The sequence below is a fragment of the Neolamprologus multifasciatus genome, chromosome 2 (genome assembly GCF_963576455.1).
Source record: "Neolamprologus multifasciatus chromosome 2, fNeoMul1.2, whole genome shotgun sequence".
Lineage (NCBI taxonomy): Eukaryota > Metazoa > Chordata > Actinopteri > Cichliformes > Cichlidae > Neolamprologus > Neolamprologus multifasciatus.
In genome coordinates this window covers 10,306,555-10,329,943 of record NC_140440.1, presented here as the reverse complement: position 1 = coordinate 10,329,943, position 23,389 = coordinate 10,306,555, and the positions used below count along the sequence as shown (strand labels likewise).

The following is a 23,389-nucleotide window of genomic DNA, read 5'->3' as shown; positions in this document are numbered from 1 at the left end:
ACAGCGTGAGCTTGGCAAGAAGATTTTTATTATTTTGCAATGCTGGGCCTTTCACAAAACCTGACCATTAATATAATCAATTAAACCACTATACAATATGTATGGTTTAGGAATGCATTTACAGGGATTTACAGAACAAATGTATTGTAAACTGCAGGCGCAGTACTTGATAACTGCTTTGCTTTGAGACATGGGCGAAGCAGTTATTAGACACAAGGAATACAGTTTTCAAAATTACAATTTTCTTTCTCTTTCTAAATCCAGGAATTCCTGTGGAGGATAGAGTGAACATTTTCATCAACAGCTTTGGCTCAATCCAAGAAACAACCATGGTAAGGACTTGCTGCTGCAGCTTGATAGTATTGGTAATCAATACTTCTGCCAATCAGAAGCAGTGAATGAGGGCTGAAAACTGCTTTGGCCAACAAGTTTTAGGGAGAACTCATGAGCATGTTTTCTAGATGGTATTAGATCATTTAGCAGTGAATCATTATGAAGACTGGGGTTTGCATGCCTCATTTATCTGATGGCTTAATTGCTGATCAAGAAATGCAGTTTGAATACTAATTACTAGATTAGACTCAAGGACGAAGCTGGGTTGACTCTTGATCACTTAGAAAGCAATAAATGGAAATTTCCAGCTTCTAATAAGTCTGGTTCACCTGGTGTGATATATCCAATCATTCAACAGTGTAATGTCACAAATTACCAAAATCAACGGTTTTATTTTATTCTTCCATGTGTGTTTTACAGAAAGTAATCCAGGATGTTTTTATTACAAAAACGACCCTTCTTCCCACTTAGCTTTAGTATGATTTGTCACATTGTCATAAATCATTTTTGTGAGATAAATTTGACTTTTTTTCCATATAAGTACAATCACATTTTTACTCAAATGGAAAGTTGATTAATAAAAACGTAAAATTTATAGTTTTTCTAAGGCTGACAAATGTAATATGTATATGACCTTCTTTCAGACATTTAGTAGTATTTATGTGTGTGGCAGCCAACATGCATTTCAGTGTCCTTCTCCATGTCCTGTTATTTAATGTTGTATAACTGATCCTGTTTTAGTTACAGAACCTAAAGTTAGGTCCATCATTTTTTGACAAAGAGACATTATTTGATCATCGATTTTTCTTAACTTTGCCTCAGTACACAAACACTGTGAATTTAAAATCAAACATGTGATTTATATGCAGATTTTGAGCTTTAATTCTTTTAAAAATTGCATTAACTGTTGAGGGATTACAGTTATTTTTATACCTAACCACCCATTTTCAGAGGCTTACTTACGTAATTTTAAATATAGGATTAGTTTTGAATATTTTGATGAAAACCCTTTACAGTCAATGATTCCCTTGAAGTCTAGAGCCCACTGACATCACCAAATGTTACATTTAGTTTTGTATTAAATATCAGAAAAGCGATCTCTGTTTGGGTGAGATGGTGGAATCGACTTACTCATCCCAGATTTTTTCACTGCTTGGCCTTAAGAAATTCTTGCATTTCTTTTGTGGTGTGCTTCGGCTCATGATTAGTTTGCACCGTGAGAGGTTGCCCTGTGTTTCACAGCATTTGAATAAATCTCTGCAAAGAGTATAGAGCTGTACACTTCAAAATTAATCCTGCTATCTCACTCAGCAGTCATATCATCAGTAAACCCTATTGGCCCGGTTCCACTGGCAGCCATACATGCCAATGCTATAAAATTGCCTTCCCCATGTTTGATAGGTAATATAGTATGCTTTGGCTCGTAAGCTGTTGCTTCTCTATATTTTTCTCTTCCCATCATTCTGGTAAAACGTAATCTTGGTTTCATCTGTCCAAAGGTTTTGTCAAAACTGTGCGGGCGCTTTTATTTCTGGTAAAGTCTAATCTGACCTTCTTATTCAGGAGTTGTGAGTTATCTTTTTGACATCTCTCATTTGGTTGCTCAATTTTTCACAAATTATCAAGAAAACTGGCCTTTCATGGCCATTAAACTGCTTGTTACTCAATTTTCCAATTAGTTTTTGAGAACTATGTAAAAAATGGCTTTACTTCCTAAATTTTTTTAGCAAAAAATCCTTCAATTAAAGTTTAAAGTCTGCACGGCAACCACATTTTTATTGTTATATTTAAAATACACTGTGGTGATGTACAGAGACAAAATTACACAAATGTCTTCGTCCTTGTCCAACAAATTATGGACCTTGCTGTATTGCCATTGAAACAACCAAATGTCCAAGAATGATCAGTGTTCAGCAGGGTTAAGCGTTCCATCATGCTCACTTTTATGAGTCATGGCACTCTGAACAAAGTCTTGGATAATATATCCTGGAGCTGGCACTGCTTGGAAATCTACCACACGGGGAAAAAATTGGCAGCAGATAGGTAGTGTGTATTTGCTTATAAAATACTCCAGTCAAGAGTTTCACTCTACTATAGACCACTTAGGATGATAAGTGGAAAATCCTTACAAATCACAGGACCCAAAGATGGTGGAAGAAAATGAACACATCAGGAGGAAACAAACAAAGAAGAAGGGTAATGAGGAAGAAAGACCTCGAGGAAAAAGTTTTGACCAGTGAAGGAAAGTGTGAAAAACAGACACCATGTTAGAGAGAGAGAGAGAAAGACAAAGGTAGAGTGAAATGGATGGGAGAAGGAAGATTAAATCAGTAGGAGGCCAGAGATCATTAAGACAGATAATGGAAGACAGGGATGAGGAAATTGAGTAGTGAAAAAGAATAAGATAGAGGAAGCGGGAATAAAATTAAAAAGTGTGATGGTTCAAAGTGTGATGAAAGCAAAGGAATAATAAAGACCGCAAATGGCGGGAATAATCTGAAGAAAAAGACCATAACAGCGAAGACAAAAAGGGAGGGTCAAGAAAGCAAGAACAAGAGCCAAGAAAGACAAAGTGGAAGAGAAAAATGCACAACTCTCAAATGGTAGCTTGTTCCTTTCTTCCTTTTCCCCCTGGACACCCAGCCAAGGCATAAACTGAATGAAAGCGAGGAAGGTTTGAAACAAATCTAGCAGAAGGAGGAAGAGACAGCTGGTCACCTCTACCCTCAATTTTTCACTCTGTGGGGTATCTGATCTCAGGAAACCTTCTTTCATTATTCACACCTCCCTCCACCAAACACTCACTATATTTAACATACCTATTTTCACATTAGGATTATAATCTTTAGAAAACAATGACTAATTTTCTTTGGAGATGGAATAAATTGTTGCTATATATGTTTGTTTTTTTTTACTGCTTCTCAGCTTTAGTTTCCCTCGGTGATTATAGAAAGTTCTTGTGTTAAACCTCTCTGGAATCGAATGCTGTACTGGCAGCTTGATTGTGAGCCAGAAGCAAGATATATTTCCTTGTCTCGTTTTTAGAGAAGGAAAAGGTGTGGGAATTGACCCGTGTCTCCCTCAGACAGAGAAGAGCCACCAGAAGCTATTCATGTTGTAGCTCAAGGACTAGTTCGACACAGGTGTCTAAATGTGGTTGTATAGAAATGACATCTTATAAAATAAGATATCAACAGCTTGATTGCAAGATTCCCCTTTCAAAAGAAAATAATGCATCATATGGGCCACTCCTTAACTGTTTATGCCAAATTCTGACCCTGCCTCCAACCCTGCCAAGTATTTGCATATTTTGGTTATTAAATAGTGGTTGAGTTACTTTTGCCTCCCTATCCGGTTAAAACAGTCTTTTCATTCTCCTCTCACCTCTGGCATCAACATTGGATTTTTACCCAGACAACTGCAGCTCATTGGAGATTTTCTATGTTTTGGACCGTTCTCTGTAAACCCCAGAGATTGTTGTGTGAGAGAATCCAAATCCAGCAGTTTTTTCAAATACTCAGAGCAGCACAACAACCTAGAAAGGCTCAGAGTCACTTAAATCTCCTTTCTTTGCCATTCTGATCCTTGGTTTGAATTTCAGCAGTTTTTTTCTTTGACTAACTCAACATGCCTAAATGCACTGACTTGCTGCCAGTAGATAAAATATTTACACTGGCAATTTAACACATGTACCTAATGATTTGGCAAGTGAGTGTATAAATGCTGATGGACAGTGGAAAATTCCTCAGTAAAGTTAAAATTTGTTTTGGGGTACATAAAAGACACAAATAACCCTTAAAATCTACAATTTAACTGTTTTTGCTTAGCGTTAATTGACATCTCTGCACTGGCTGAAATAATAATAACGATATCTATGTTCACCAGCTAGCTAGGTGCCAAACTATGTGAGAACTGAGTGACACACAACGTGTCACAATCATATCAGAATTTCTATTGGCCCAAACTTGGCAGATTTGTGTAGTCTATACACACATATATTCTATTTATGTCATTTGAACTGCTGTATTTTGACATTGCCGGTAGCTTAGCTGTAGCATTTTTACCTTCCGGGTGACAAGGAAATTACATCATTCACGTAGATTACGCGAAATTTTGAGTTACTTTTCTCAAAATTTTGAGAAAATAACTCTAACAACTCAAATAAAAAACTCAAATAACTCGAAATTTTGAGTTATGGTGTCACAATCAGCAGGGCTGTAGTTAACTAACCCAAATGCAGATGAAAACAAAATGTGAAACATGACTTGAATAACAGAAAATGAGCCGTTTATTGAGGCCGGCAAAATAACTGTAAACAAAAGGCAAAGCTAACAATAAACTAAACTGGGTGAGCTAAATGAACTAAAAACCTACAACAGGAACACGGACTTGACATGAGGAAACTTGACACAACTTCTTGGCTTGAAAACAAAGCAGACGATCTGACAATGACACACTGAAAACAGAGGACTTAAATACACAGGAGGTGATTAGGGGAAGTGGGAACACATGGAGGAACATGACTGACATGAGCCTAATGACAAGACAGGGGAAGTGAACTAAATACAATGAACAAAGAACACACGACTCCTTCAAAATAAAACAGGAAACACTGAAACTAGACATGACAACAAGCTTAACAGACCTAACACGTGATGAACGATACAAGAACTCAAACATAGAAACCAAGGAAACAATAAATAATAACTGCCTTTCCTTAACTAAAGCTAAATAGGAATGACACAAACTAATCACAAATCTAAAATGAGACAAATACAAAATGAACTCAGAGCGCTGGGTCAGAGACCCAGCCTGTGACATATGGATCCTTTTTCTTTTTCTTTAGTGGCGGAAATGGACTTCCATAATTTTGACATTACACTTGCAATACATAAATGATGCAATGTCCATGGGCAGTTTTTTCCCTTTTAATAAGTACTAACATGTTTTAAATTGCAGTAGATGCACATATGCTAAAATTGAGTTATTAAAAATTTCAAGTTCTAATGGTTTCTCATTGACTTTACTTTAGATTTAAACAAGCTGCCATGTCAAATAACAAAAATGTCAATAATAATATAGTTTAAAGTAATAAAAACAAAAGAATAGAAGGGGAGAGTATACGTTTAAGGCATATTTCCTACACAAAACTGAACACACGCAAAGGTGATATTTCAGCCATTGTATTTGACATACCATCTGTCTTCAACCTCAGCTTAATAGCTCACCTGCTCCCAGAACAGCTTGAGGCCCACCATCAGTGTGTGCACAGAGATGTGTCCCAAAGCTCACAGTGATACTTTCCCACCATCAAGAATGTGGACATTTTACTAATATGTGCACTAATGAGGTACTTGCTGTTGCTGTGTTGATAACATTTGACCCTTGGACTGTGCAGTTTCTTGTGTGTTGACCGCTTTAAAGGCATTATGTTGCAGATGTAAACTGTCACTCTGCACTTTAAGTAATCTATATGTTATTATTCATTATTCAAAGGAATAATAGGAGGCTTAAAAATGTTTTTGTTACCCTTTTAAAGCATCTCATTCATTCCCACAGAAAATGCACTTTTTGTACCATCCCCCTTAAAGCTTCAGAAAATGTTAGCAGAAAGATTAGCATATGCTTTATTTTATTCCATTTAGAGAGTTTTCCTTTTGGGCATCATTTACCGTGAAAGCACCCAAACTGTGTCCAGTTGCGTTTACATGGAAGTAACATTAACTGTGTTTGTACTCGCCTGGTGTTACACTTAACAGGATTACAGAGTCAACATCTTCTTGCGGCAGCGCTGGAATGACCCCAGGCTGAAACTGCCAGACGACTTCAAGTCCGATTCTCTCACTGTTGATCCCAAGATGTTCAAATGTCTCTGGAAACCCGACCTGTTCTTCGCTAATGAGAAGAGCGCCAACTTTCATGATGTTACCCAAGAAAATATTCTCCTCTTCATCTTCCGTAATGGAGATGTCCTAATCAGTATGAGGTAATTTATTTACTTTTTATTTAACTTGTTTTTAATCAGTGTACTTGAAATGTCGTTCAGTCTTATGTGATTCATTGAAAATAGTCACTTCATCAGATATGCAATAATCCAGGAAAATGCAGCATTACTGTAAATTTTGCTATGACTTAGTATCTGGTTTAATTTAACCCTTTAAAACCGGTCAGAGCGGGCACGCTCCGTTTTGCGCAACTACTTTTAAATCCCTGTAGAACTGCAACCACGTAAGCTAGCGCAATAATTCTTTTTGCATATGAAACCGGAGGAGTTGTGCTTACATCTTATGCCATCAGCTTGTCCTAGGTCACGGTTTCCTTCCACATATAGCTTTGCAAAAACTGCATAAAAAGTGCTTGCAGCAACAAAAACATAATATTCCAGAAACATCATCACCGATCAGCTGTTCATACCACTTCCTACGTTGGAATAGACGTCAGCGTGAACTATCGCATGTCCGCCATGACCTGCCCAAAACCAGAAGTGACGTCATTTTCGCAGAAATGTAGTTTGTTACCATTAGGGCCTCATGAGCCTAGACTGGTGTTTTTAAAAGTTATCTTTGACTTTATGACTTTCTGTGTCGTTTCTGGGATGCTTAGGACTCAAATTGCACTGCTAGAAATAGTTTATTTTGATGCATATGCTGTTTTTTTGCAAATTTGCACTATAATATTTATTTTCGTTTTTCCTGAAGTATATAAAAATTGGTGTATTTCAAAAATAAAACTATGAAGACACTCAAAATAAATTTCCTGTGGTGGGAAACTAGTTTGTGCAACTTTATTGTATTTACAGTTTTGAGGGATAAGCCTCTTAAATTTCTCTAACTAGAAATATATGTTAAAAAAGCAAAAAGATTTTCAGTTTTTTTGTAGTTTATTGCACTTTCTTGCAATTTATGTAATTTCTATGCACTTAATGCAGACATGTTATTAGAATTTGGGCTATAATGGTTGTATTGATGTATATCAACTTGAAATGCTCCCAAAAATGGCTCCTCAGCATGTAAAAATATAATATAAGCTCTGGCGGACTTGGTTCTATGGTAGGTCTTAAAGGGTTAAAAGTCCTCTCGACAGTACCACTCAATTTTAGTTTGGGCCATAAATCATGAATCTTCAAGTTTTAAAACTAATGAAAAAAAAATTATATCATAAGTAGTTTCCAGAACTTTAAGTTAAGTAGAAAGGATTCTGTCTGCAAACAGATCTCATACAGTCTAGGAATGATCTTCACTAATATTTTATCAATACCAGCATTGATTTATGATACCAAAACATATAGCTTATGATATTGATATAGCATTCTATATTTTTTACTAAATGGCTTAAACAGGGTGTATTGATGCTTTTGCCATATTAGCTGATCTTTATTTCAAGTAATTATGAGGTTGTTTTATACTTAGATCTGGGGTCAAGCCCTGTGATCCCTACAGTTTAAAACAATTGGAGATAAAGTATTAGAATTTCAGGAGTGGGACTGCGCCTCCAAACACGCTCCTCCTGGTTCTTATCTATGTAGTTTCCCCCAGTTCTACAACCTGTTAATACTCGTTTACGTTCCTCACCTTCCCTCCTCTTTTCAATTCTTTAACTTCTTCACTTCTAATTAGTACATGGGGATCTGCTAGGTCCGGGAGCCACCACCAGTGCCCTTCGTGGCCTTCCCCAAACCCCAGCTCAATTCACGTCCACGGCATTCACCTTTATCTACTAATACGCTTTCAAACCTAAAATGAGGACGTGGGCCCAGCTAGTGAAAGTAATATAAAATGTGTTCTTTCTGTTTTACTACCTAGCAGTTGGGTTTTTTGCATTTCCAAATATTCGGTGACAAGCATACAACAACTCAAATAATTTGACTCCAATTAAGGAATGAAGGAACAGCAATTCAAATGGCCTGTCTAGTTTTCTCTTATCTAGTTATTGAGACTGGAGCTCATTTGGTTGTTTGAGTGTTATCCATTTATACTGCACTTAAGCGGTGGCTGGTGCCTAAGTACTAATTAGAAACATCTACAAAGCACTAAAAGTCAGTTCTGTGTCCTGCATTGATAACTAGAGACTAATTTTTAAAAAAGGATAGCGTAGCATCACCCTGCCTATCTTGAAGTCACAACTCAATTGTTGGAGCCTCCCAGCTCCAACAATTGAGTCCAATATGCTAGATATTAGAGTTATTAAATCTTGTATTTGAAAAGGATCATTAGGGTGTTACCTCACATCTAGCTTTCTATAAACAGTATACATTAAGCTGTATTTCAGGCTATTAGAGTTTATTATTGGCCATAGAACAAAGAATGTAAACATTTACATGACTTCAAAAGTAATCACTTCATAATGGCAGCTTCATAGTGGAATATTTAGAAATTTGTAAACCATGTTAGGCCTCAGTCCCAAGAACCTAGAGACTGGCTGGCGATTCCCTGACAACCTCCGCTTGCTATGAAAGAAATGTGTGTTCTTTAACTGGTTTGCAAGTGGTTCTTAGGTGTTGCTGGATTTTGCTACGAGAAATCAGTTGCAATGAAGATACCCCTTTGTGACTGCTTTGGTCACCAGCAGGGTCGCTTGTGTTTTCCATGAAAGAAACCGACTTATCTGCAAATTCACCACCCTGTAGTAAAACTTGCAAAATTGTGGCACAAACTGGAATCGGAGAACATTGGCCTTCAAAATAAAAGTTGTGCTTTACCACTGAAACCAACACATTTCAAAACATGCATCGGACTTCATGAATAGTCTCTTCACAGTTTCACTACACTTCCATCCACACTACAGGGAACCATGGCAATCATGGCTTATCACTACTTATCAATACTTCAACCAGTTATCAATACCCACTTCTAAGTTATTACCTGGTTGTGTCTGCCTTGAGGGCTGTATCCCTGGATACAGAAACAATTGACCATTAAGATTGTCATATTATGTCAAAACACTAACTGTTCTTTTTAGGCTTTACTGTGGCTTTTATGTCAAATAAAAAGGAGACACCTCTTGCTACTATTTAGAGCAAAACAACCTCCCCTGAACAAAAAGCTGGCTAATTTGGCATAATTTCAGACTGAATTAGTGTAGCATCAACCTTAATAGTAACCAAATGACTGTCTTCTCAATATTAAACTACATAAAAGTGCAAAATTATGTTATGTAGCCGTGGGCACATCTGTAGACTGAGCACATTAAATAATTTTTGACCCAGCTGCATAGAACTATTACCTGTAGTGCTGCCAATGTATTTAATCATGGATCAGTTGTGTCTATGACCTGAAGTACTGCAAATTCACTCTGATATATTTTAGTCTATACTGGAAATATTTGTCAGTGATTTCTGTCCTTCTTTACTTTATTTTAATCTATTTTTTTCAGTAATTAAGACTGTAAAACTGGAAACTCAAAAGATAAAACTGTTTACATGCACAAGATTTAGTGGAAAACAGATTTGTACCCCGCCTTTTGCCTTACAACAAGTAGAATAGGTTCCAGGCCCCCATGTAACACAAAACTGGATAACCAATAGAAATGTGAATGTATAGACTTAATCTTCAAAGGGATTGTTTTAGTCATCTCTGTATGTTTGCATGTACCATTTTATTCCATGTTAATATATCACTCAGAAAAAAACCCTTTCGGGTTAAACCCTTGACTCCAGTGTAATCTAGAGTTTCATCTTGTGAAGTGTATACAATAATATATGCAATGAATACAATAAAGCAGCCATAAACAAAAAAATATCTTCTTCCTCCGACAGGTTGTCCATCACCCTTTCTTGTCCGCTTGATCTGACCTTATTCCCTATGGACACACAGAAGTGTAAAATGCAACTTGAAAGCTGTAAGTTTTCCTAAATTAACAACTCTTTAAAGTATCTCATCAGTATACACATGTGCTTGCTGATATTTTAGACATTCAGTATTTATGAGTTGGGAATATATTTGTTGTTTTTGTAAAGTAGTTGGTTTTGGGGTAAATGAGAGCATTTTGCTTGTGTTCAGCAGCCAATTCCAATGGTGAACGCTCAGTGCAGTAGAATAAATCATCATATTTTAGGGTTGTTGTGAGAGTCTCATAGCTAATTGAGCTTGACATGCCTTTACTGCATCTTGTTTACAAAGCGGTTAGACTTAAATAAGCAACATAACTTGAAGCCATTACCCTGTAAAGCCAAACCTGACTGCTGAGATGTATCATATTCTGGATGGCTTCATGCATTTGAACTGTTATGTTCATTGGAAGGGTGGTAACGGTGGACTTAAACTATATATATCTGTTGTGTTTGACTGTTTTTCTATCTCTGTATCTTTGCCCTCCTGATTTCCAGTTGGTTATACAACAGATGACCTGCAGTTTATGTGGCAGACAGGAGACCCTGTGCAAATGGATGCTATTGCTCTGCCACAGTTTGATATCCGACAAGAAGATATTACTTATGGAAACTGCACCAAATACTATGCAGGCACAGGTACTTTCATCGTTATGAAACAATATAAAGTGATAAGGAAGTTAAAAAGTTTTGACCATCCAAAGAAAGTAGTTACACTCAGCTGACAGTAAAAATGTAAATGGGTATATTGAACTACTAAATTACTCTTTTCCCTCCCTGCGCTGGCATCTGCGCTAAAATTCTGACTTTCTATGAACATTGTTTTAAGCAATATAAAAAATTTTTTAAAAGAAAATTATCCTCAACCTAAAAGTATAGTCATATGGACATGTCTGCCATTAACTGTAGACTATCTCCCTCTTGGGTAGCCACCAAAAATTACAGTCACTGAGCAGACAGATGTATCAGATAGCTTAGGACAAATTCAGAAATATTACAAATTTACTTAGTCATGACTGAAAGGTTACGCTGACTCTCCTCAAAGTAAACAAAATAATAATATTAGCACATGCTGTAATTTGAAACATGGAGTGACTTTGAGTTGTCACAGTGCAAACTCCTCTCATTCATTTTATTTCTATTTCATGATGTGTTATCAGTAGTCAAACCTAATGTTGACAAGTTTAAAGTAATTTAGAGTTTAAAAAGACAAACCACGGGGAAGGTTTTTCTCATGGTTAAATAAAATGTAAAGATAGAAAAAACAAACAAAAAAACCCCCATTGAAATGTATTTAATTTTTTATGTGAATGTGATCCCTGAGCCCAACACACCAACACTAGTCGCTGTTCAAACTAGGACACAGATGACTCTTCTCTTAGTACCGTATGCTGTCTGGCTAGCTTAGCATTAGCATGCTGTCTGTGCAGACTCTTGCAAAAAGCTGAAGTTGTGTGACCAGCATAATGCAGCTTTTTCTGTACTGGATCTATTTTTCACTTTACCATGAAAATCTCATCCGTTTGTACAATAAGAATAAAAGTAATCTCTGAAGAATGTTTAAATCTCTGCTATGAAGATTTAAGGCAGCTGTAAAGGCCAAAGTGGGGTGAATGTAGTACTAGCAAGGTGTAGCTAATAGGTTGTGCACTGAGTATAGTAAAAATAACAGTGGTAAAATTCAGTTTTCCAAGAATATCTTTTAATTATTTGGCTTCAATATGTCCATTACAGCCTATTATTTTAAACAATCACACGAAGGTGGTTTCTTAAGGAAGTTAACCAAGATTTTCCAAGTGTGTTTTACCAAAAATTCTGATGTTATCATAAAATGGCCAAATGCACAACAAGGACTACACAGGATAAGATCTGTTTGTTCCCATTTGTCATGTGAAGAATAAAAAAGAAAAAAAAAAAAAGCAAAAGGTTGAGAAAGAAAGTAGAAAAAGTTACTACAAAACAGAAATATAATAAAGAAAAAATAATTCAAACAAGTAGGCTTATTTGCAAATGTTATGTATGTGTAAATATATTGTAGAATTATGTTACTATATAAATATGAAATAATTAAATTGTTTATTGTTTCTAAAAATCAGATTTATCCCCAGGTGGTGATTTTATGTTTTTATCTGCTGTCTTGAACTGTGTTTGAAGCTAGCAAATTAGGTGTGCAGACTCAGTTATCATGACCCTGCCAGAAGTCAACCACCTACTGGGTTATCCTTCTTGGTCCTAAATATTGAATTGCATTACAGGCCTCAGTACCCTTATATACAATTATGTGGTCCTTACTGAATATTGTTGATGAGAGGTTTCTTCTTTTTTAAATGTGTCTAAATACCAGTGAAGGGTAGCAGACAGCTTGTAAAAGTTGCCATTTTCCAGGCTGCTAGCCGAACTAAGAATAATATCTAATCCTGTAATAAAAGAAGTGAAACTGCAAAAAAGAAAACGGTAATGGTACTGTGGTATACACTTATGCAGACTTATGTGAGTACAAAATGAATTCACAATGAAATGGAAAAATCTCTATCAGCCAACAGAGCTGGTATGACCTCAATGCTCTCACACTTGGGGAGGCACACTGCTGGCGATGAGTCAGGCTTTTAACTGGTTGCCATGGCTACCTGGCCAGACACAAAGATCACCTCTGTCTACGACTGGTTCAAGCCTGCTTGGCGACACAAGCGGCCCTTATATGCTGTATAAAAGCTCCAGAGATCCCTGAGCTAGTTAAATATTACTTCAGCCCACCCACTCTACCATCCCATTAGACCGACCAACTAGGCTCTATATTCAGAAACAAAAGGCTCCTGGAAAAGGTCTGAATCTTATGGATACTTATTCCTCAGGCTTACTAATGATGGCTTTACTTCCAACAGGAATGAGTGATTGAAAAATAGATAAGTTATTAGTAGGAATGTATATAGTACTTTCAAGCAAAATCACTTAAAAAAAGAGAAAATGGAAGTGCCAAGTCTAACAGGATTTGGGGCAGGTTCAGACATCCTACACATTTGGCACATTCACAGTAGGAAGCAGTATTTTCTGATGTGCGGCCTTGACTGCTCAAATCTCAGCTGTAACAAAGTTATGTGAAATTATATTAAAGTCCTTAGGCCTATTGGCTGTTGTCTTCTCTTTTTGCTTTCTCCATGACAAATGATGCACACTACTGCAGTTTGCTTTTCTCTTTGGCCAAAGGACGAAGCAGAGTGCATAAAGAACTTACCTTACCTCCTAATGCCTAATGTGGCTTTTATAGACCATTCAGTGAAGTGCCAGTTCTCTCACCTGCTCTGTTTCAGTTAACCCTTTAAAGCCGGCCGGAGCGGGCTCGCTCTGTTTTGCGTAACTATTTTTAAATCCCGGTAGCTCTGCAACCACGTAAGCTAGCGCAATATTTTTTTTTGCATATGAAACCGGAGGAGTTGTACTTACATCTTATGCCATCAGCTTGTCCTAAGTCACAGTTTCCTTCCACATACAGCTTTGCAAAAACTGCATAAAAAGCACTTGCAGCAACAAAAATACTCATATTGCACTGCTGGAAATAGTTTATTTTGATGCATATGCTGTTTTTTTGCAAATTTGCATTATAATATTTATTTTTGTTTTTCCTGCAGTATATGAAAATCGGTGTATTTCAAAAATAAAACTATGAAGACACTTAAAATAAATTTCCTGTGGTGGGAAACTAGTTTGTGCAACTTTTGTGTATTTACAGTTTTGAGGGATAAGCCTCTTAAATTTCTCTAACTAGAAATATATGTTAAAAAAACAAAAATGATTTTAATTTTTTTGTAGTTTATTGCACTTTTTTGCAATTTATGTAATTACTATGCACTTAATGCATACATATTATTAAAATTTGGGCTGTAATGGTTGTATTGATGTATAGCAACTTGAAATGCTCCCAAAAATGGCTCCACAGCATGTAAAAATATAATATAAGCTCTGGCGGACTTGGTTATATGGTAGGTCTTAAAGGGTTAAGGGACTGGATGCTCTGAAGACCACATTTCAACCAATATGTAACATTTTTCTAATTAATTATGCTTTATGGGAAAAGGTAAGGTGGAGCATGGGCTTCATATAGTGCCATTTCTCTGAATTGGGACACATAAATCATGTGCATGAAGGCACTGCCAGTGCCATCAAGCACATGCCTACTTAACTAGCTTAGCTATGTTTTGATGAAATCATGTTTTGATATGTGACCATTGTTTCCATTGTCATGCAGGGTACTACACTTGTGTAGAGGTTATCTTCACCCTAAGGCGACAGGTTGGCTTCTACATGATGGGTGTTTATGCCCCTACGCTGCTCATCGTAGTCCTTTCATGGCTTTCCTTCTGGATTAACCCTGACGCAAGTGCTGCCAGGGTGCCTTTGGGTATGGATTACTTGATAAGTTTCACCGATCTTTATCAGTACACATTATCTGTGAACTATTTCTTTTGCTTCCATCCAGGGATAAGTGCATAATTAGATCAAAAAGAGTGATGGGTGAGAGTGGATTTTTTTTATTGGAGGAATTAGACATTTAAACTACTGTCTAAAAGGATTTCTATTGGGCAAAAGGCTATAGTAAATAAATAGAAACCACTCTAAAGTATTTGGATGTTTGTATGGCTCACTGACCATATCCATCACTTTGACACCATGAAGGACTTATCTGTCAAGGTTGGTGTCATAGCCATCGTTTTTCTGTATGTGACAAATCACTGAATATCGCTGTAATTGACAGATGGGACCCATGAAGCAAGAACCCTTGTCCAGTGTAAACTAAATACACATGAATCAGAGCTGAGAGCTTAAACCCATGTTTAAGACCAATAACTGCCCCCTTTGCTGGTTAGCCAGTTGGTTTATGCCTAATTGTCATAACTTTGGTTTCTCTTTGCTGTTATGTTTAAAATCTAAAACATTCATCCACTCGAGCTATTTTTCCCATTTAGACAAGAAGCTGATTCCTATAAACATCCACTGATAAAATGCCTTTTGGTAAATTTTAGCTTATTATCGCTGGAGGCAAGGCCAGGCTCTTGTCTTTCACTTAAATTCTTATGTTATTCCGTGCAGTCAATAAAGTGTTACGGTGACAGTGGGAATGCAGAAGCTACTCGAGCTGGCCAACAGGGCACACCTGATCCCTATTAACCAAAGTAATGAAGGAGTGTGCTGAAGCACACAGGTGCTGTTTTTTTTCCAAATTAAAGAAGCACACGTTGTATCAAGCCTGAGGGAGGTTCAGGTAGATTACTAGAGTGTTAGAACGAGCCCCAAGGGAAGTGACAAGGATTGTCTGGTACTGGTAGTACTTAGATTATAGTGTGACTTTGTATATGTACTGCATAAATCACAGGACCCAGATGAACAATATCTAGTGGCCCCCTTTTTATAACACTGATTGTTGACACAATTTGTCTTTCGCTTAGGCCTGTATGTTGGAAAAAGGAACTAGGTTAATATATTCTAAGCACAGGCTGGCACCACTGGCTAATATGAAGTTGTCAGTTCTTTTTAACAGTCGTTTCCTCAGCTAAAACACACTCTTCTCATAGCATCTTTATAGTTTTTTTAGGCTATGTCCACACGTACCCGGGTATTTTTGAAAAATGCAGATTTTTCTATGCGTTTGCACCTTTCGTCCACACGTAAACTGCGTTTTTGGTCACTGAAAACTGAGATTTTTAAAAACGCCGGCCAGGGTGGATATTTTTGAAAACTCAGTTTTTGCGTTTACGTGTGGACGAGAAAAACGGAGAAAACGCAGCGTCAAAGGTGTGCGCATTTTTTGACATCACACTGTGCGCCACGTTATTGTTTCAGTGAAATGAATTTCTACAATACTGTTACTGTTAATTGTACTCTCTGCAGTGTTTAAATGCTTACATATACACACACAGTTACTGTCCCTCCACACATACGACTCGGTTCTGCTTCTATGCCCCAGCTTTGTTTACTTTTTCCCACCGAGGCTTCTAGACTTCTGATTGGCCAACATTTCTGCACGGTTAGGAATATAGCGCCACCTGCTGCTTTGGCATGTTCCTAGCAGCGTTTTCCTTCATTTCTGCCTTTACGTGTGGACGGGATTATTTTTTAAAACGAAAAAATACCCATGTACGTGTGGACGTAGCCTTAATTTCTTTGTCTTGCCCCGTGGATGCCCTTCTGTCTTGTGTCTCTACTTAATGGATGTCCTCAAAACATGTGACACCTGGAACTGATTAACTAACCTCGTCAAATTGTAGCTTAATTTAACTTCTGATGTGGTATGGTACAATAGGTACAATACATAACAGTAATAAACTTACCACTCAAATGCTCCAAATCACAGGCTCCACTGTGATTTTTCACATTCAGTTTAATGAAATAGCTGAATAAGTAATTCGGCTATTTCAAAGAAGGCCATCTCTGAATGATGTTACAACTTGAAATTCAAGTCCTGAGTGTAAAAATACTCAGATAAAGACACTACTACTGTCTCATGAATGAATGTAGTGAACTAACAATTTTAACACTATTTGTACAGCAGACATATTTCAAGTATGTTTTACATGTACAACATAAAAACATGTTGGCACACCCTTATGTGTTCAGATTAATTAGAAAAATGCCTCAAGCAAGGTTATATATCACTGTATAGATGTTATATTTGCCTATTTATTATAGATGTTTATGCATTATCTTTCCTTCATATGCTGTAAATGCTTATACTAAACTTTACAAACACTACACTTTTCAGAATTGACAGAGTATTTGTAGATCTTGTGCTGGCTTAAGAAAAAAATATTTCCATTTGCTTGTCCCCCTCCTTCATAATTCAACCTGTGTGTAATATGTCAGTATCGCCCACATCCAGTGTCGCACTGGCACGTCTGTGTGTGTGTGTGTGTTCAGGGCTGCACAGATAAGATAATCCATTGTTATCCCACTTCAGTCTTCCACTGCTTCCTTTTTTCCATCCTCCCCCCAGTTGTTTATCACCACTTTCATTCCATCATCACTCCAACTCCTCCTGGAAGCCTCCCCTGACTTCTCTCTAAATGGGATCAGTCCAGGTCAGTTAGCACCCAGGTGTGGGAATACTCTCATTTATAGCTCTGTGCTGTGTGTGTGTCTATGTGTGTGTGTGTACATGTGGATATACTGTATGTGTCCATGTGCTCATTGAACTGAAGTGTGTGTTTTTATGTTTAAACAGCATGTATTCTTGCCGCATAGGGAGTGTGAACAGATGTAACAATATAACTTGGTTTGCCATGACACAACAGAAATTTTCTGTGCAGTATGTTGTTCCTGTTTTTCATTCTCACATAAAGCCCAAGTTAGTTTTTTTCCACTGATGAACAAGACACCAATATTGCCACTTTCATATTTCTCTCTGTTCATTGTTAATAGGTAGGCTTCCACGATTCTGTAATTAAAGTTTATCCCAGTGAGAAAGAAACAATTTGTTTAGGAATCCTGAACCCAGTATGAACCTTTTGTTGATGAGTGATCCATATGAGGCCTGGAGGCAAAACCTAGTAGCTATTTGTGTTTTTTATTGTGTCCCTGAAGTAGCACTATTATTTGAAAAAAATTGTGCAAAGCTCTTTGTCAGTTGTTAGAACACCCTCTAAAGGCTGGCTGTAATTATTTCTGCTGTATCCTGTAAGGATGCTTTGGTGCTTTGCAAAGGAATCTCTAACCTGTAATCTGGCTATTAACAATAAAAATGATTTAAAAATGCTCTTTCATTAAAGGCTCTTTGAGCTCTTGGAGATGTCCTAATAAGTGAGTGAGTGATATGAGTGATATGTTTATTGATTAGCATTCAAATATCTCAGTGAAGACAGAACAAAGATCTACCACAAAGCAAGAAAGCATGAGACAAGGCTAATCAAAAGGTATTGGCTGAAGCATTTGCTTATTACGCCAACCCTTTTAACAAAAGATCTTTTTGCATACAGCTCCTGTACACAGGGCTCGAAGCAAAGAATAAAACAAAGCAAAAACAAAACAAACAAACAAACAAGAAAAAAAAAAAAACTTTCCACCTTAGATAATTAACTACATCAAAGCAAAAGAATCAAGAGTGGTTTTTTTTTGCTCTTTTCATTCTTGATATATATATTTTTCTAATACTCTATTTTTAAACATATTTTTAAACATATTTTTAAACAAGGAAAATGAACTACACCTTTTTAAATCACTGTCATAACTATTCCACAGGTTAACTCCTCTAACAGAAACACATCTCTGCTTTATATTTGTCCTTATCTTGTTTTTTTTAAAGAAATCTGTTCCCCTTAAGTCATATTGACTCTCTCTGACTTTGAACTCTAAAAGCTTTTTTGCAGATTAGTGTATTACTAAATGAATTTTTTTATTTTTTTATTCATTAAAGATGAAACGTATTAGTGTTCCCTCCTCAGCCGTAAGTTAATCAAATGCTTTACCTCTGTGATAAATAAATATTTTTGCTATACAGGGATGAAGGTTTTATGTTTTGATTACTAGCTGTTTTCACAGGGACTAAAATGTGCACATATCTCTCAATATAAAAAACAAAAAAATACCTCATCTGACTATGATGACTGACAATATAACTCTCCATACAGGCATCCTCTCAGTGCTCTCTTTGTCCTCTGAGTGTACCTCCTTGGCCTCAGAGCTGCCTAAAGTATCCTACGTCAAGGCTATCGACATCTGGCTCATTGCTTGCCTGCTGTTTGGTTTCGCCTCGCTGGTGGAGTATGCCGTGGTTCAAGTGATGCTCAACAGCCCAAAACGCATTGAGGCAGAGAAGGCAAAGATAGCATCCAAAGAGAAGGCTGCAGGAAAGAGCCCTGCTGCCCGGAACAACACGGTCAACGGAACCGGAGGGACACCGCTTCACGTCAGCACCTTGCATGTCAGTATATTTGGTTTTTTGATCATTTGAGTGTGTTTGCATCTGTAAGTCACCTCTAAGTAGCCTTCTTATGAGAGTTTGAATGTAGTATAACAGGAGCAATTCAAATGAAAATGCACCAGAGGACACATGCTTTGCATATGGTGCTCAAACTAGTGGAATCATGGTCATCAACAGCTTTTACTTTTCAGAGTTTCAACTTTGCATATGCGTAGTATAATTTCAATGTCACCATTTCTTGTCCGTCTATATGAGGGCAGTTGGTATAGGCGTGGCCACATTATGCGTAAAAATATATGCCTATGTTTGGAACACAGAAACTCAGGTGCCAAAACGCAAAACCTTTTGTCTTCAAATGCAAGTAGAAAAAAAGCAATTTTTTTTGACATATCAAAAGCTTAAAATTCCCCCTTGAAAGGCGTTTAAAACCTCTGATTTTGTTCTTTATCCATTTATATCTATTTAGTTTTTGCTAAAGAATATTTGGACATGGAGGCATAAACCAAAACATCTTTAAATTGCCTGAAACCCTAAATAAGAACTCATACATTAGGCATAAATATTTGCATCATCCATCAAGATAACATCGGGGGTATTTATGTTATGTGGGGCTTGATTTCAGTTGCATTTTGCTTAATGAGAGCACAGACGCTTGTGTAATCAATAATGATGATATCCATAACGACCTCTTTGGGTTTTGATGCCCCAGTTAATCACCAAAACATTTTAACGATGGTGCATTTTTGTTGTTGAGTCACTGTTGAGTGTTTGGATGCCTGCGTATAGTTTTTTTGATTTTATGTAACTCCCAAACCACATCAACAACCAGATCCAGTATCTGATAGGAATATTACGGCACTGAGAAAAGGGAAATCCAGTCATTAATAATTGGCATTGTGTCTGACATACACATACGCACAGCTTGGTCAAGTCTGACACTTACATGCACAGGGAGGATGTTGCATGGGTCTTCCGATTGTATGCCCTAATTGCAATTAATTTACCTCTGAGTCTATGTTAGTCCGAACCACATTTGGTCTGAGAGGATTACATTATTCCATTGAGGTTTAATAGGTTTTCTTGTCAAAACCAAATCAAAATAATGAAGCTTTAATGAGCTTAATGACTTCAGTGAATAAGCATCCTTAGTCTGATTAGATCCTGTTCACCCCGCAGGCCTTTAGGGAAGTCGATGAAAGGGATTTTTTTTGGATGACATTAACTTAAGTCCTGCAGATTGTTTTGTGTAGGCACAGGTTGTGATAACATGTAGAGGCTGTAGAGGACTCACAAGAACCTAGATGAGAGAACAGCCATATTAGGCAAAATTTCATAAAACAAAGCAAGTCTAGTTTTGGCTCCAAAGATATATTTCCTCTTAAAATAGCCGTAGCTTTGATTTAGCATCAGAGTTCTATCCAAGTTTCGAGATCAAACAGCTCTTTTACTACATTTTCAAAGGGTAGTCTGTTTTCAATTGAGTCCAGCTATCTTGCATAGCCTCATTTCAATGCTCCTTTCAGTTTGGAGAAAAACCTCCATACAGAATCAATGTGACATCATCACTACTGTAAAGAAACAGAACACTTTTTAATGTGTCAAAGAGTAGTTAGAGCAAGTGTGGCATTCAGTTACAAAAATGTTTCTATATGCTGTTTTGTGCTGCTTGGTTTGCAAGAAAGGTATCTATACAAAGTACAGACGTGATGGAAAAGGGTTTTAGTTGTAAACCGCATGAAGTCTCAGTCTGATGAAGATAAATTCCAACTTGCAGAAAAATGCATGTGTCTGTATTTGTGTATTAGAAAATACTCTTATGTCTTATGTGATGTTGTTAGGTACACTTACCTTCATAATTTGTTGGACAAAGACACAATTTTGCAGTTCCGCTTCTATACGCCACCACAGGGGATTTTAAATCAAGCAATTCAGATGTGATTGAAGTGCAGACTTTTGGCTTTAATTCAGCGGGTTTAACAATCAAGTCTTTAGGAATTACAGACATTTGTATACATAGTCTCCTGTTTTTAGGGCTTACTAATAAGCAGTTTTGTGGCCAGACCGGGCCCATTCCCTCATTATTTCATGACAAATGAAGCATATATAATGTGCTGCTATAGACTGATCAGCTCCATTAAAACTGCTCCTGTGCATTGTTCGCTGGGAAAGGTCACTTCCGCTCAGGGTGTGCTTGGCTTGCAGCTGTGCTTCAGCATCGAAATAACATCCAGTTAAATGGCAGGACTCTGGGTTTCCTGGTGGAGCATGTTTTTGGCTCAAGTGACTGGATGTAATAGAAAACACTTTTGGCAGCTACTAAACAAGTAGAGAACGACTGATTGTGCAGCAAGAGGTAAGTGACAGGCATGAGGAAAGATGTGCAGAACTTAAAGTAAAGTAGCAGATGAGTTCTGTCTGCTCTAATAACTTAACTTTGGTCAACATGGGAATAGTGTTTCAATGTGAACTTTGCAGCTAACCATCCTTATTTAATTTTTACCAAGCTACAATACACTACAGTGCAGAATAATGCAGTAGAGGTGTGGTTTCATTGGTTTAAAGTCTTAAATTAACTGAAGAAGTTGCTGTACAGGTGGAATAATCTTGGGGCCACTGATAAAGCTACAAGCCTTTATGGATTGTAAAGTCAGTCTGTTGCTCACTCAACCAGTTTTGAACCACTTTGCTGTGGCTACTCTGCCTTAGAGGCTTCCCGTAGCTCTTTCGGAATATGACTCTAATCTTATCATGGCTCAGAAGTTTCACACAGATAAGCGTATTTTTAGAGAGAAATGATGCAGAATTCAGTAATCAAGTCGGTCTGTGTCTGTGTGTGCTTTTGTCCACCCAGGTTGCTGAGACCCGCTGCAAGAAGGTATGCACCTCTAAATCAGACCTGAGGACCAATGATTTCAGCATTGTGGGTTCACTCCCACGGGACTTTGAACTGTCAAACTTTGACTGCTACGGGAAGCCCATCGATACTGGCTCTGGTCTCGGCAAATCCCAAGCAAAGAACAACAAGAGACCTCCTCCCCCAAAGCCGGTCATCCCCTCTGCTGCCAAAAGAGTCGACCTGTACTCGAGAGCTCTCTTCCCTTTCTCCTTCCTCTTCTTTAATGTGATTTACTGGTCTATATATTTGTGATTATCTTCAAATGATCTTGTATTATCAACCACCTTCCCACACCGTCACAAGTTTCTTAACTATCAAAGTGAACTTAAAGAAATGTGAAACCTACCCATACAAAATGATTTTTGAGAGTCATTATATATTACTATAATTGTTATATTTAACTTAAAAAAACACACACATTGTGACCATTTGTGTATAAAAAAAATCATTCCAACTCAGTCTTTCTTATCTTTCCTAAAAACTAAGTATAAAATCTGAAGCTTTGTTTTTGTAGTACTTAAGAGGTTAATACAGGATTGCAGATAAAGCAGCTGATGTGATGCAAACAAATCCACAAAGACTGATTAAGAAATAAACTGTAGACGCGCAGATCGATTGATGATGCTTATCGATTTATTAATTTATTTGTTTGATTAATTTTTGCCATTGCCCAGTGGGAGTATGCTCGCAAGTTTAATAGGTTTAAGCGTTTTATTTAAGCTTTAATGCAACGTGCAACATTATAATTACCTTGCATGTTAAAATAATGCATGTATATCAAAACAAAGTATAAAAAAATATCTATGTATAGGATATATATATTTAATATATTTATTTAATATTATTTTGATTTGCTCTTGAGAAGATATGTGGATGTGAAACACTATTCCTGCTCAGACGGCCATGTGACACTGCCACTCCTCCAGCAAATGTAATATTTGACACTTTTATTGTGTGTAAATGGATCACTGCTGAACTGGGACCATATGTTTGTGAAATACACAAGCAAAGAAAAATAAATGAACAAGCAACTTTTCACCATTTAATGTGATTAAATTAAACAAAGATTTAAATCGAGAATTGTTTTTCATTAATTGCTATGCTCCAAATACTCATCTTCTTTACCTTTTTACTTGTTTGTTGATTCTTACTCAGCCTGCAGCTGGTTAACATATATTTGTATTGCTTACAATAAGACAAAAACGGTCTATATTTACAACATTTTCCCTTCTGCACTGTCCATATGCATTCTGAACATCATGCGACATCTGTTTCTTCACCTAGGCTTGACCTCTCCTAATCTGCTAAACCAGCCATCAATTATTCATGAAAACCTGCTTTGAAAATGACCCCAGACCATCACTGCGAGACTTCTCGTATGAAATCTGTCTCTGGCTTAATGAAGCAAGATAAATGCTGACCTCAT

At 37.1% G+C, this 23,389-nt stretch overlaps 1 protein-coding gene across 1 annotated transcript in view; it reads left to right on the top strand.

Annotated features, from left to right (window-relative positions):
- Nucleotides 1-23,043, top strand: part of glrbb (glycine receptor, beta b) — a 30,012-nt gene extending 6,969 nt beyond the window's left edge. Inside the window, exons 4-10 of the mRNA XM_085181838.1 lie at nucleotides 265-332; nucleotides 6,093-6,319; nucleotides 10,088-10,170; nucleotides 10,658-10,798; nucleotides 14,403-14,555; nucleotides 18,775-19,067; nucleotides 21,919-23,043. Coding sequence (XP_085037964.1) covers nucleotides 265-332; nucleotides 6,093-6,319; nucleotides 10,088-10,170; nucleotides 10,658-10,798; nucleotides 14,403-14,555; nucleotides 18,775-19,067; nucleotides 21,919-22,215 — 1,262 coding nt within the window. The 3' untranslated portion in view covers nucleotides 22,216-23,043. The remainder of the gene's footprint in view (nucleotides 1-264; nucleotides 333-6,092; nucleotides 6,320-10,087; nucleotides 10,171-10,657; nucleotides 10,799-14,402; nucleotides 14,556-18,774; nucleotides 19,068-21,918) is intronic.
- The last annotated feature ends 346 nt before the right edge of the window (nucleotides 23,044-23,389 follow it).